General features: G+C 35.8%; 1 protein-coding gene across 2 annotated transcripts in view; it reads left to right on the forward strand.

Annotated features, from left to right (window-relative positions):
- LOC150105457 (mitogen-activated protein kinase kinase kinase 20-like) overlaps positions 1-16002 on the forward strand; it is a 346847-nt gene that overhangs the window by 242885 nt on the left and 87960 nt on the right. For both annotated transcript variants that reach the window (XM_090394158.1, XM_090394159.1), the window contains exon 14: positions 449-479. In XM_090394158.1, coding sequence (XP_090250284.1) covers positions 449-479 — 31 coding nt within the window. The remainder of the gene's footprint in view (positions 1-448; positions 480-16002) is intronic.

Raw genomic sequence — 16002 nt, forward strand, 5'->3', positions numbered from 1 at the left:
CTATATCCTGTATACTCACTGTGGATACGTGTCAGGAATTTGATAATGATTATGGTGATGAGGGCAAATGTCTCATGAAATGTTTTAATTTCCATGTAGCTGAGTGAGTCCTTAAAGTAGCAAGTTGAGGATCTTATAATATATAAGATTCTTAAGCTACTGCCCACTACCGTCAATATTTTTTTTGCCTGTAATTTGTGTGTGTTCTATAGGGCCAATTTGTTTGTATGTGGGATGAAAAATCTGGGTTTTCCTGGAGAAAAAACCCTGCTACCTCCTTATGAGATTGGCTAACTCTCCTTTAATTGAAAAATTATTATCAAGTGACAGTGAAATAAAAATTATGTAAAACACATTCAATTTATGTCATACTTTTGTACAAACATTTACTTTTAGTAAGATAATACTGTTTTTTGTTTCCAAATAATTTATTTTTTTTATTTTTTAGTATCTTTGGATAAAACACCTTGGAAGTGATGGTAAGTTTTTATTTACCATAACAAGCTTTTATTATTTCTTTCTTGCTTGCTTTTAATTTCATATTCAGAACAACATAATGTTGGAAATTTGATAATTTCTCTGATATCTAGTGGATATTGATTAATATTAAATTCCACAAAAAAATAATAAAAAGATACCTATAACTTATTCTGTTATTTGGCAATAATAATCCATTCGAAATTTTTTTTCTATATTCCACAGAGATTCTCATGAATCTCCACATGGATTATTTATTACATTATTGTATTGTACATAATGACATTTCTCTCCAGTTTATTATTATTCAGGCCTCCCATCGTGAGAGGTCCTTCTTAGGAAACACAAAGTCTATCATTTGTTGTTATTATTTTTTTTTTTTTAAGAGAGAAAAATATCATTATTAGAGAAAAACTAACAAAGAAGTCTTGCTTGAAATAAAGAAGAACTGAGTATTGAAGAAAACACACATAAAGAAAGATGAAATTCCTGTTACACATATGGAGACATAATGAATGGACTAGAAATGTATTACAAGGGGAAGATGCTAGGGAAAAGAAGAAGAGGATGGTCAAAATATACATTCTTAGTGGAGGTTTTGATTAATTCAAAGAGATTATAAACTACTTAAGGGGAAAGTCAGAAATAGGTTGACCTGGAATAGGAATTCTCCTTAGTTACAGCAAACTGTACCTTAGAATGATAATGACATAATTGCATTCATCCATTTTTGTAATATTCACAATATTTATTATGCAATCTGTGCTGCTTTGCATTTTCTACAAATATTGTCATGTCACTATTCATCAGAATTGGCACTGATAATTTTCTAACACTCCTCTAAATCTATTAAAACATGTTTTAACAACAGCAGCAGCAGCTATTCAATACTCTTTCACAGTGCAACTCCAAACTCATCAAACATATTTTTTTCTTCTGCTCCATTTATTCCTTCTACTAATGTCTTTTAGAATGGTCTCTCCTCTTACATATTTCCCAAGAATACAATCTACAAATCCTTAAATCTAATGCTAACAAGTTTCTTCTTTCTCCACTTCTGACCATCACTGGTATACTAATCTACTATAAGTTGAACAACCTCTCATGTATAGGATAAACATCATCATCATCACTAAACAAACACACATAACCACAGTAATAAGTTTTAATAAATAAATATTTTATCCTAAGTATCATAGGACATAGTCAGTACAGTTAATTTAAACAATACTGGGAATAACATACAGTTAGGGCGCATGATTACAATGTAATCCATATGCGTGCAGTTGCATGTTATCGAATTAAATTAAAATATATCTAGAGAAAAAAAAAATAGATTACATTGAAATAAGATAACATATATAAAATTATTTTATACAATTTTATATGACAATTTTCCATATTTTAGGGATAGCAAGAACATAATCATGCACCCTTCTTCTTCTTCTCCTCCTCTCTCTTCCATCATCTCTGTGGATGATGATGATGAGGCCGAATGACCTCTTTCCACTTCTGTCTGTCCCGGGAGAGTCCAAACAATTCTGTCCAGTTTGGTGTCGCTTGTTGTGATTTGGTTTTCAGGTCTTTTATTTTGTCTATCCATCTAATTCTGGGCCTTCCTTTGGATCTTTTACCTTCCATCATTGTATTCAGGGCTTTAGATGGTAGTCTTTCTGTTCCCATTCTGGTCACATGGCCAAACCATCGCAGTCTTCTTTCTTGGATTTTGGCTATTATTGTTATTTCTTGTTTTAGTCGTTTGCTTATGTCTTCGTTTCTTAGTCGATCCAGCAGAGATACTCCAAGTAATCTTCTTAGCCAACCCATTTCAGTAACTAATAATTTTTTCTCTTCAAACTTTTTTGAGATTCCAGCATTCACTTCTATAGAGGAGTACTGGGAGGACCATTGTTTCATAGATTCTTACTTTTGTTACTTGTTTGAAGTCTCTTGATTTCCATATTTTATTAAGTCGTCCAAAAGTTTGGGATGCTTGACTGATTCGTCTGTTTATATCTTTTATAATTTCACCATTGTACTCAATAACTCCTTCAAGGTAGGTGAAGTTTTCTACCTGCTTTAGATTCTTACTATCAATTTCAATTTTCAGATTGGTGCTTCTTTTTCCTATTTGCATAATTTTTGTTTTGTCTATATTTATGTTTAATCCAGATTTTATACACTCCTCCTTTATTTTATCAGAAATTTGCTGTAGATTTTCTTCTGTGCTTGCAAGTAATGCAATGTTGTCTGCAAATTTTAAATTTGTCACATTTTTCCCATATATTTTGATTCCGGAGTCTTCATTGTTTAAGGCCTTATTGGTTGCTTCTTCCAGTGTAAGATTGAACAGGATTGCATCCCTGTCTTACTCCGCTCTCTGTGTGGAACCAGTTGGTTAAGGTGTGCTCCATTCTTACTGCACTTTCAGATTTCTCATAGAGATTCTTTATTATTCTTATGGTTTTTGTTGGGAATTCCAAATTCTTCCATAGTTCTCTTCTACGGATTGAATCAAATGCCTGATGAAAGGCTATGAAATTCATGTAGTTGGTTGTACTCTAGTGTCTTTTCTATTAGCTGTCTTAAGGTGAATAGTTGATCAATTGTGCTTTGCCCTGGTCTGAAACTGGCTTGTTCTTCTCCTAGTGCCTGTTCTATATATGGCTTAATTTGTTTTTGGAGTACTTTTGTAAAAACCTTACTTGGAATACTGAGGAGGCTAATGCCTCTGTAATTATTGTTCTGTTTTATCTCCTTTTTTGTATATAGGAGTTATGACTGATTTGGTGATATCAGTAGGCACTGCTTCGTTTTTGTAGATCCTTTCAAATAATGTTTTTAATGGTTCCAAAAGTTGTTCCTTTCCTGCTTTTAAGAATTCTACATTATTTGATCAATGCCAGGTGCTTTCCTAGTTTTGAGTTTTTCTATGCTGTGTGCTATTATTTCTTTGGTAAAGATATTTGTTTCCACTTCCATTTCAGTGGCTGGAATTGTAATATCCTGGGAGCTGTTTTTATTATATAAATCTTTGAAGTATTCTTCCCATCTGGCCATTCTTTTTGTTTTACTTTCAATTAGTTGTCCCTCTTTGTTTTTGATCATTATAATTTTTATTGTCTGTGTCTTACTAATTTGGTCTATTTGTTTATATAATCCATGAAGGTTATTTTCTTTTGATAGCTTTTTTGCCATTTTGCATTTTTCTTTTAACCAGTTATTCTTGTCTCTTTTAACTAGTTTTCTAATTTCTCTGGTTAATCTATTATATTCATTTCTGTTATAGTTCTGTTTTAGTTTTATGCTTTTCCTTTGATTTCTTAACCTTTTTACTTCATTCGAGATCCAATCCTTTTTACTTCCTCTTTCTGTGTAACCTATTGTTTTTTCTGCCAAATTTATTTCCTTTAATTTGAACCAATGTTCTTTGATGTTTATATTCTGTTTTGGTAGTTCCTTCAGGTTTTTATCTAGTTCTAGTTGATATTTTCTTAGAATATTGTTGTCTTGTAGTTTTTTTTACATTCAGTCTCCTTTTGACTCTAAAAGTGCTTCCAGATTTTAACTTTATTCTTAGGTTTGCTAATACTAGCTTATGGTCTGATCCACAATCTGCAGAGAAGGATTTGCAGTTTAGGATACTTGATTTCCATCTTTGGTTTACAATAATATAGTCTATCATATTCTTGGTTTGTCTGTCTGGTGATATCCATGTCCATTTTCTTAGGAGTTTTGGATGTTTAAAGAGAGTGTTGGTTATTGTTAGTCTATTATTTGAGCAGAAGTTTAGCAGTCTTTTGTCACGTTCATCTTTCTCCATACCTGAACTTTCCAATTACTCTTGGCCAGGTATCCCAGTCTTTGCCTACTTTTGTATTTAAGTCCCCCATTACAATTAGGAGATCTTGACTTGATGTCTGCTGTACTGCTTTTTGCAAATCTATATAGAACTCCTCAATGTCTTCTTCTGATGATGTCGAAGTTGGTGAGTATACTTGAATAATAGTTAGTGATCCAATTGATGTTTTAAATCTTGCTTTAATTATCCTAGGTGAGATAGGATTGTAAGACAATAGAGGGTTTTGAGCCTTTGGTTTTAATATAAGTGCTTCTCCTTCTTGGTGTTTGTTGTTCTCCCTGCCTGAAATTAAGATTTTGTACTGTCCATGGTGGAATTCTCCTTTTCCAGTCCATCTGGTTTCACAGAGTCCAATCACTTCCCATCGGTAGTTGTCTAATTCATGCAGTAGTATTTCCAAATGCTCCTTCCTGGTGAAGAGTTCTTACATTCCATGTTCCTATGCTTGTTGTGTTTTTCCTATCTGTTAGGTGATGTTTTGTTCAAATAGCATATTTTCGCCTTCACTATATTGGTTCCCTAATAGTGGGCGCGACCCTTGTTTGACTGGGCGATGGTTGAGCTGGCATATATCTTTAGGTTGGTTAGAGCTCATTCGGTTTCAATGGTTAAGTTTTTGTCAAGTGTCAACCACCACTCCTTGACCTGAATTCAGCTGCTTTTTTTAGTAGATAGTGGAAACTACAGTTTGAGAGGAAAGAGTCACCCCCCCCCTTGCCCTGCACCCTAACTGTATGTTATTCCTAGTATTGTTTGAATTAACTGTACTGACGATGTCCTATGATACTTAGGATGAAATATTTGCTTATTAAAACTTATTACTGTGATTACGTGTGTTTGTTTAGTCATGAATACTCCACAGGTTTCATTGTGCAATAAAATCATCAATCTTGGCAAGGATTTAGGCCTAGATTGGCCTGTTATGACCTTAGAAGTCATTATTGAATCTCTTAAGAGGTCGTCCTGGTTTTCTTTTTGGGATAAACGTTTAAAAAATAAATAAATAAAAAAAGTAGAAATTTTGACTGTTACATACCCATAACGCATCTCATGCTGCATCGGCAGAATAATCAGAGCCACATTCAGGGCTTAGGCAGAGGGTCCTGTTCGAGAAGTATATTACAGTCTCCATCAAAAGTCAGTGATACCATGAATGAGCAACACAGAATGTATAAGATTAATCTTAGAAAGGAATTTTACATAGGTACATGGAATGTCCGGGGTTTACAAATGGGAACTCTTGAGATTGTCTGTAAAGAGATGGATAGGTATAAAATTAACATCTTGGGAATTACAGAGACCAGATGGAATGGAGAAGGTCACTTCAAAAGACAGGATGGTAAGCTAGTTATTTACTCAGGTGGTGACTCTAAACATCATGGGGTAGCTGTGATACTGAAGACAACTCAGGCAAGAACCTTCTTGGTTATAACCCCATTAATGATAGGATACTCTCCATTAGACTTAAGGCTCAGCCTACCAATGTATCAGTTGTGGTAATTTATGCACCCCACACGGATAGGCCTGAAGAAGAGAGTGAAGAATTCTATGAAACCTTGCAAACTGTTTTGGACTGCCTACTAAGGAGAGACATACTGTACATCTTAGGAGACTTAAATGCAAAAGTGGGAAAGAGTATGAAAGTCAGGCCGGAGTGTGGCATGTTTGGTCTGGGTGAACGTAACACCCATGGTGAAAGACTATTGGAATTTGCCCGTGCTAACAGATTAGTTATTACCAATACCTGCTTCCAGAAACATCCACGATGGACCTATACTTGGACATCCAACATTGATAGGTCAAGGCACCAGATTGATTACATCCTGGCTCTCCAGCGGCAGAAGACAAGCATCTCTGATGTGCATACTTGTCCTGGAGCAGATTGTGGTACAGACCATCAGCTGTTAAGAGACAAAGTAAGACTAAGACTCCGAAGACTTCCAAGTCAGGCACATTCCACTAGATTGGATGTTAGAGTAATTCCTAGTGGATTCACAGAAGAAACATCAACTCGGCTGGATGATTTTTTGGAGACCAATGAGGAAATCTCACCAGAAATGCTTTGGGAAGCAGTCAAGATGATAATACAGGATACAGCGAAGACATATCTCGGCCCAATAAGAAAACCAAGAGACCCATGGATATCAGATTCAACATGGGAACTAATCAAAAGAAGGCGGTTGGAAAAACAAAGAGACACAGGGACTGAAGAATACAAGAAATTACATAAAGAAATCAGAAGAGCCATCAAGCAGGATAAGGAAAAGTTCTATACTAATAAATGTGAAGAAATAGAGTTCCAGATGAGAAGGCATAATTATAAAAGGATGTTTTATTTAGTTCGTGACTTAAAGCACAAGTTCAAGCCTAAATGTCATCAAAGACAGGAATGGATCATTACTAACAGAAGAGTTGGAAATCAAAAACAGATGGAAAGAATACTGTGAGGAACTGTACAGCAGAGTGGATAAAGAAAACATGGAGTCCTCCCACCAAGAAAATTTTGATTTGGAACCTTCTCCACTTAGGCATGAAGGTGAAAGAGCAGTTAAGCAGCTCAACAGCAATAAGGCCCCAGATGCAGATGAAATCCCAGCAGAGTTAATTAAGGCCACAGGAGATGGAGGGATAAGAGTGTTTCATAGATTGATTACAAGGATATGAGAGACAGGATCATGGCCTAGAAGAAGTCAGTTTTCATACCACTACACAAGAAAGGTGATATGAAGGCATGCAAGAATTATAGAACTATTAGTTTGATATCTCATGCAAGCAAAATTTTATTAAAGATCATGCTAAATAGGATTGAGGCCAAAGTTGAGGCAGAGATGCCCGAGGAACAAGCAGGTTTTAGGAAAGGTAGGGGCACCAGAGATCAGATCCTTTGCCTTAGACAGATCATAGAAAAATATAAAGAATTCAGACTCCCTCTGGTAATGTGTTTCTTAGACTACTCTAAAGCTTTTGACTGTGTTGAGCATGTGAAACTGTGGGAAGTAATGAAAAGAATGGGTTTTCCTCAACACACTATCAGGTTGATAGCCAACTTGTATAAGGAGCAAGAAGCCACAGTAAGAACAGGTGTTGGATTGACTGACTGGCTTCAAGTTGGAAAAGGAGTTAGGCAAGGATGTTTACTTTCTCCTCACTTGTTTAGTATATATGCAGAGGACATCATGCGTGAAGCATTGGATGAGCTCAGGACAGGAATTACGATAGGAGGTAGATTGATCAGTAATCTGAGGTACGCTGATGATATAGTACTCCTTTGTAATGACATGGAAGAACTAGGACTAATTCTTGACAAAGTTAACAAGATCAGTAATAACAGAGGATTTCAACTCAATTCTAGCAAGACAAAGATCATGGTTCTCAAAGGAAAAACAAACAGAGAAGCGCTTGAGAAACAAATGTATCTTAATGGAGAAAGAATTGAGGAAGTCAGCAAGTTTGAGTACCTGGGTTCCATTATTAATATGAAGACTTGCTGTTCAGAAGATGTCAGAAAAAGGTTAGGAATGGCTAAAACAACAGTCAGAGACCTGTCTAAAATCTGGAAGGATGGATCTATCTCCATGGGAACAAAGTTGAGGATTTTGGATGCAGTTGTTTTTCCAACAGCAATTTATGGATGCGAGACTTGGAACCTAAAGAAGTCAGATAAGAAACGGATATCTGCTTTTGAGATGTGGTATTACAGAAGGCTGTTGAGGATATACACTGAAAGGCATACAAATGAATGGGTGTTAGAAAAGATTAGTAGAACTTTAAGACTCCTTAAGGATATTGACAGAAGAAAATTAAAATATTTTGGACACATAGAAAGAATGGAAGGAGTACTTCTCAGAACAGTAATAGAAGGTAAAGTTCCTGGAAAAAGAGGCAGGGGCAGACCATCAATGAGATGGATGGATGGCGTGTGTGGAGTGACTGATCTTCAGAGAGTTGAGGCTGCCATAAGGGCAAACAACAGGACTACATGGCGAGGCCTAGTGTGGAACATCATCGAGCATCGGAGTGACCATACGGCATCTGTAGATGTCCAGTGAACACAGACAGACAAACATACCCATATTATAGGTGCTAAAGTAATATCAGATGACAACACAATAATAAACTAATGATCAGATACCAAACAGCCAGGCATGCAGTTAAGTAGAGTTCCAAGCAATGTAATATCCCTCATAGCCAGTCTGGCTTATCTACAGAAATAACAATAAACAAAGGGCCATCATTAAAATCTGTAGTTCTCTTCTCTTAACTATACCAATTGTATTGCGCATACTAGCATTTATGAACTGTGTGACTACGTGTTTTCTACAATTGGAGGGTTTTTTTTCCTCTTTTTAAAATAATGAATGATTGCTTTGAGGAAGGAGGCAGATGCAAACTCTTTGGAACAGAAATTTTGTATGTGTGTTTCTAATCATCATTTCATTGAATTTTGCAGTGATTTGATGTACTGGTAGCAAATGCAAATGTTAAAGTGAGGACTGCATTTTCCATTCTTATCTAACCTACACGATCAGCCACATGACACCACATTGTTACTTTTATAAAATAAAAGTAACAATGATGGACAATGTGGTATCCATCATCATCTCTCCATTATGCAAAAAAAAAAAAAAAAAAAAAATACAAAAAACGCATCAAATCAATAAAAAATAGACACACAGTAAGGATGCACAATAGGTTTACAAATAAGCGTTTCGTAGATCTCATAAAATACATAAAAAATAAAAGCATGACCTTTCATATGTATATGTATCAAATAGTCTCTGGCAGATATTAGCAGGTCTCAAAATGCAATTTTGCTTCAACAATCTCATATTGACATACTTTTTTTTTATCCCAAATTATTTCCAAAGTGAAAGGGAATATTAAAGAGTTAACTTAGCTTTTCTTGGATAGCATGGAAATAAACTCTGAAAACTAAAGTTCTTTCTTTTCTTTTTTCTCTTTCTTCATGTAAAAGAAGGATAGGATGTGAGATCATCAAAAATTCTTAGAATAAATTTCCTGTATCAGTTATTTTGAAATAGGTTAGTAAAACTTCTACTTTGTTTTGCACGAGTTTTTAACTATAGAGGAAGAATCATTTTCGTTCCAGTCTTCTGAAAGCATAGAAGTAGCAGTTAGTAAACATCTATTTATTCCTAAAGGCAAATACAAAAAGAAACCTGCTTCTGGTAATCCTGAACAAAATATTAGCATATCTGGTTAGTTTACTTGCTTAGCACACATGATTCATGCTACACCCAAGTGAATCATCCGATCATACATTATTAGTTTGATGGATATTCCCTTTCCTGTATTCATTCAATAGACTAGCAATATATGCAGGTGCTGCTATTAATAGTTAGTTATTTTTGAATACATAGACAAGGTTTATTAATAAATTATAAAAGCATATATTTCAATCTGCAATTTGCAGATCATCTTTAGTGAACCAACAAAAAAAGGTAGAATAACAACAATCGATTTAAAGTTATATAAGTCACATGGTAGAGCAGAATAGCACAACAGATATGAGGTTGATAACTAAAAAAAAAAAAAAAAAAAAAAAAAAAAAAAAAAAAAAGTCAATGTCTGCATTTAATAAATGCATTTATTCCAGTTTAAGTTAGAGTGATGTAATAGAGATTCAGTACTCTATTTAAATACATGCTCAAATTTAAAATGACCATGATGTAAAAGACTAGAAGATTCTGTGTCGTCAGTTATATATCATCTACAAAAAACCTGAAGAGTCTGATTTAGTGCAGCACAGCAGTGACCGTAGAATCATCTGGACTAGACCAATCTTTTACATTATTTCCATTTTTAATTCGAGTGCTTATTCAAAGAGTGCTGAAGCACTATTACATCACCTTAACTTAAACTGGGATGACTTTGCTAAAGTGTGATCCTTGTTAATTGTATGTGTCAACCTTATATCTAATATACGGTTCTACTCTAGCATATCCATTGTTTTTATTCTCTGTTTTGAACTGCCAGTTTACCAAAGATGATCAAATTTCAGATTGAAATATCTGCTGTTATAATTTATTAATAAACATGAGTTTCTGTTGGTAAAAAAAGATATTTCTTTGCTAATGTCACAAATGCCTCTAAAACTTGTATACTTATCCTTTGTGAGCAAAAATTGACTAAAAAGATTGGTAGGCTTGGCAAACTTTCTTTTCAGCAGGGTACGTATTGGGCAAGGATTTCCTTTCTAAAATAATTCCTGCTTTCTCTAGACTGAAAGAGACCATCAAATCTCTGGATGCTCATCAAATTTACATCAATGCTGGTTATTTCTTCATACTCTATTATCTTCAAGTTACCAAACATTATGATCTCTCCTTCAACATTCATAATATCTGTGAGCTACAAGAGACTCTTACCTCCATTCTCAGTGCTGACCTACTGAATGTAGTTCTATATATCTTTAGACAGTCCCTCCTGTTCATCCAAAACCCCCTACAGTCATCAACCTTGCTATTAACAAATGGGTATTCAACACACCTGGCTGCACTCTTACTCTTAAAGAAACATCCATTCTTTTTTGAAAGACATGATTTTGCCATCATTCTTAAGAATGTTTCTTTCCTAGATCTCTTTTATAACATTGGGTATAACTTGTCTTCCTTTCCCTAGTGATGATGATGCTAATAAATTCCATCTTGAAGTTGCTGGTGCTACTCAAGGCTAAAACTTTCCCTTCCTAACTTGTTTTCAGTCAAGTTTAAACTATAAAATCTTTGAGATGGAACAGCTCTCTAATTATTCTAAAGTCAACATGGAAAGAGGTGTAGTAGTTATGGATACTGCTGATTATAACAGGAAAATAACTTATTTTGTGCAGTAGACCACTTATTTGGATGCAGATCACAAGCCTCAAGACAAATCAAGAAACTCAATTCTTTATTTCAGTATTGTTAGGTCAGATGAGAATACTACCAAAAAATTTGAAAACTCCTTTTAGATTTCCTCATTTCTCTGGTGTACTTAAAAATCCATGACTGGATTGACTCTTCCCTACTGCTTAACAAAATTCCTATTATGGCTCTAAAAACATCCTACTGGTTATTTCCATTCTTTAGCAAAAAAACTCATCAATTAGTTTCTTGAAGACCTTTATTTCCTTCATACAATTTCAACCATCATTCCAGATATGGTATTTTGATGATGTTGTTGCCATTTGATTGCATACTGAAACTGCTCTACTTCGATTCCTAACAAAAAATCAATAGCCACATCCTTATATTACTTTCACTGGAGAAAGAAGGAAAGAAAGGAAGAAATATAAAAATTAATTAAAATGAGGGGGGAGTAAAAACCCTAGTCTACCCACAGTGCTAATGTACTATATATAAAATTTCCCTTAATTCTTTCTTCTTCAGCTTCTTTCCATTCACTCCTGGATATAGGTCTTTCCCCCATAAATTTCCAGGTGTTTCTGTCTTTAATCCTGTCTCCACCATCTGAAGACATAGTAGTAGATTAGTAGATAAAGATGAGAACTGTTGTTGCTCTTCCACTGTTTTACTTTTCACTGATGACTCTGTTTCTCCTGCTGAAAACAGCAGAAGGACCTTGTTTAACTAGATGATTCTCTATACTAGGCATTATTTTCATTTTGTTATATTATCCAAGTGCATATAAATTAAAAATGCCAAGAAATTATATTATTGGTTTCATTCTTTATCCAAGTGTAAGCAAATGAAGTTTGCACATTAAGTAACTTCATGATGGACTACTTGTATATAGAGGCTGATGACTTAACATCACTTGCCTTAGTATCCCATAATGCAATGCACATATCCTTATGGACATGTAGAATGTTATGCATTATGAGAAGGACTACTACCCAGACCAGTTTCGACCTTTATTGAGTTCAACATTTATCTCTAATCCAGGATATTTTAGTAATAAGGTATGACACCTTTTGGCTATTTGTATATGAAAATATGACTTCTGCATTACTTCAACCTTTGTGTTGCTTCTGGGTCTGGCTCCCACTGATGAGAGCTCAATAAAGGTCAAAACTGGTCTGGGTAGTGGCCCTTCCCATAATGCATAACATTATACAATGTACATATCCTTATAACATTATAAGGATATGTACATTGCATTATGGGATACTAAAGCAATTCATGTGAAGTCATCAGCCTCTATATACAAGTAGTCGAGTCATGAAGTTACTTGACATGCAAACTTTATTTGCTTACACTTGGATAAAGAATGAAACCAAGAATATAATTTCTTTGCACCTTTAATTTATAGTATAACCAATTTAAAAAAACTTTCAACATTATCCAAGTGCATATTTTGGTTGGCTAAGTCCCAAATTGGCCTGTTCTCTTCAATTCAGTATTCTAATGGATAATACTATTCAGGTATGTTTTGAGAGGATGGAGATTTTTAACTATAATCCATATGTTATATTACAGAAATATCTAGTTTAAAAAATCCCTTCAATTAAGTAAATGAAGTTAATTAGCAAAGTACAGCCTTCCACCCCCTCCATGTGGGGCACCTGTTCATGGTGGAGGGGACCTCCCAGTGATGGTACTGGCCCTTTTTATAATTCCTCTTTTTCTTTGCTTTTCTTCCGTATTCTTTGCTCTACTTCTCCTGAGTCTTTTTCACTATCCTTTTTCCAGACTGGGATCCAATGCCTTGCCGCCGTGTTTGCTGTGCAGTGCGACCCGTGGACATCCGGAAAGGGGGATCCTGGTAGTCTTGCACTACTTTGGCCTCTGCTTCGGCAAGACGGCTGGTCCCGGATGGCCCAGCCATGATCATTCGGCTAGTGGGCTTGCCTGCAAGGGTCAACGGTGTTGCAGTAAGTCTCTCACCCCATGATCTGGGGTCAGGATCCTAGACCTGCTGCAGTGCTGGTATAGTGTCCAGGGTAGCCCTGTCATTCCATTCCTGAGTGCATTCTTTGCTTGCTGGGTAGTGGGCATCCATGTGTGGCTCTGTGGTTGGGTGGGGAGCTCTGGCGCTGAATTAAAAATTCCTTAAATATGAATTCTTCATCCTCAGATGTTTCAGGGACCCTAGCAAAGTCCCAACCAAGTACTGATAATATAGACACAGCATATGGAAACAGAAGTAAGAAACAAAAGATATTGGTTACTAACAAAAATGTACCAACCTTTTTAATCATTCATGCAACAGGTGAAAAACCAATTAGGAAAATGTCACTCTTCTTTATCCAAAAAGATTTAGAAGGACTGGCAGGATCTCCCAAAACTGTCAAGAAATTGCATTCTGGTGATATCCTCGTGGAAACAATGTGCAAACAACATTCCGAGAAACTACTGAGAGCAATAACAATGGGTGGAATACAAATTGCAGTAACACCTCACAAAACACTCAATTCCAGTAGATTAGTGGTATCAGAATGGGATCTCCTTGAGGTTCCCGATGAGGAGATATGTTCAGAGCTTAAAGATCAAGGAGTGACAGGTGTGAGGCGCATCCTGATACGCAGGGATGGTCACCTGGTCTCAACCAAGAACATCATCCTTACTTTTGATACACCTAGGCCTCCGACATCTGTAAAAGCAGGGTATCTCAGCTGTCCTGTTAGAATGTACATCCCTAACCTGCTGAGATGCTTTAAATGTCAAAGATATGGACATGCCCAAACTGCCTGTCGTGGTTCTATTACCTGTGCTCGATGTGGTAGTAAAGAACATGAAAATAAATCTTGCTATGAAAAAAAAAAAGAAGCTAAATGTGTCAACTGTCAGGGAGATCATCCAGCATACTCTCGCGCATGTCAGAAATGGAAAGATGAAAAAGAGATACAAAAAATAAAAACAGAACAAAACATAACATATCAGGATGCAAAAAGAAAGCTAGCCACCATTACACCTGTTCTACGATCCTCTTATGCTGAAAAAGTAACAATTAAAAAAGTGCCAACAGCAACTCAAACATGTATGTCTATTCCACCATATCTGAACTTTACGATCGTAAGTGCTTCTCTGTTGAGCGCATTAATCACAAGACCTATGGCCTTACTCCAGAGACAACTTCAAAAATGGTCCCATTCAATGAAAACTCATCTGTCAAAAAAATTATGGAGGAGACTTCACTCAAAGATAAACCACCAGACACTCGCACAGAAAAAATGGATACCTCGAACCCACTGAAAGCAAACTAAGCATACCAACTGACCCTAACACATTTGATGTTTTGAACACTCTATCAGAGGAAGAGATGGACACTGGCTGTCCATACTTCCCTAAAACAATGGATAAATATAAATCTGACAAAGGTAAGCCCTCAACCTCTCAAAAACCAGACAAGTCAATAAAAATCAAAACAATAGGAAAATTTTTACAATGGAACTGTCGTGGGATCCGCCAGAATATTGATGATATCAAGATGTTGTTGCAGAAACACAAACCTTTCTGTTTCTGTCTACAAGAAACTTAAGACCCAATGAGGACTATACCTTTAGGAATTTCACTGTTGTATGTAAGGATAGAACTGGAGATGGTCCTGCTCATGGAGGAGTAGCTATCCTAGTGGGCAGTCATACTCCTTTCCATCAGGTCCAACTTAATACTTCTCTGGAAATGGTAACGATTCGCTTCTCTGTGGGATTCCTTATTACAGTATGTTCAGTTTATTTACCACCAAATGCTGAGTTAAATGAAATTGATCTTAATAACCTTATCTCGCAACTGCCTGAACCCATACTTTTGATGGGTGACTTTAATGGTCACAATACTCTATGGGGTAGTGCCAACACTAATAGACAAGGTCGAAGCATTAAAAAAAATTCTTGATAATAATAACCTTTCCCTTCTAAATAATAAACTCAATACTTTCTTCCATATGCCAGACTTCTCTGGTATTTAGAAAGCAACAGTCTTCTTTCCAATATACACAATGTGGTTTCCATAGACATCGATCAACTTTAGACCATTTAGTTCAGTTAGAAACTTGTATAAGAGATGCATTTCTGAAGTGAGAACATCTTGTCTCTTTTTTTTTTTACATGGAAAAAGCTTATGATACAACCTGGAGATATGGCATATTAAAAGACCTCTATAACCTAGGTCTCAAAGGACACCTCCCTATATTTATTAAAAACTTTCTGTCCAGGAGAACTTTCCAGGTCAGAGTGGGAAGTATGCTATCTCAACCATATCTTCAAGGAGAAGGTGTTCCCCAAGGCTCTATCTTAAGTGTAACCCTTTTTTCTATTAAAATCAACTCAGTCATTGAACAGCTTCCTCCCACTGTAAACAATGCTCTATATGTTGATGACTTCACAATTTACTGTCACTCACGTAACATGAGGGTAATTGAAAGACAACTTCAGCAAGCAATTGATCATGTCTCTCTGTGGGCTCTTAATAATGGGTTTAGGTTTTCAACAGAAAAAAGTGTCTGTGTACACTTCTGTTGAAAACGCACTCATCGCCCAGATCCTGAACTAAGAATGGGACCTACTGTTATTCCAGTAACTACAGAAACCAAGTTCTTGGGACTCGTTTTTGACAGAAAACTCACATTTCTAGCACACGTTCGTCAACTAAGAGAAAAGTGCAAAAGAACTTTTGAACCTCCTTCGCACTCTATCCTCTACTGGGTGGGGTGCTGATCGAGCTTCATTGCTCCACCTTTATCGTGCACTTATATGTTCAAAG

Source organism: Typopeltis vanoorti, chromosome 6, assembly GCF_054136105.1.
Source record: "Typopeltis vanoorti isolate ZY-2024b chromosome 6, IOZ_Tvanoo_1.0, whole genome shotgun sequence".
Taxonomy (NCBI): Eukaryota; Metazoa; Arthropoda; class Arachnida; order Uropygi; family Thelyphonidae; genus Typopeltis; species Typopeltis vanoorti.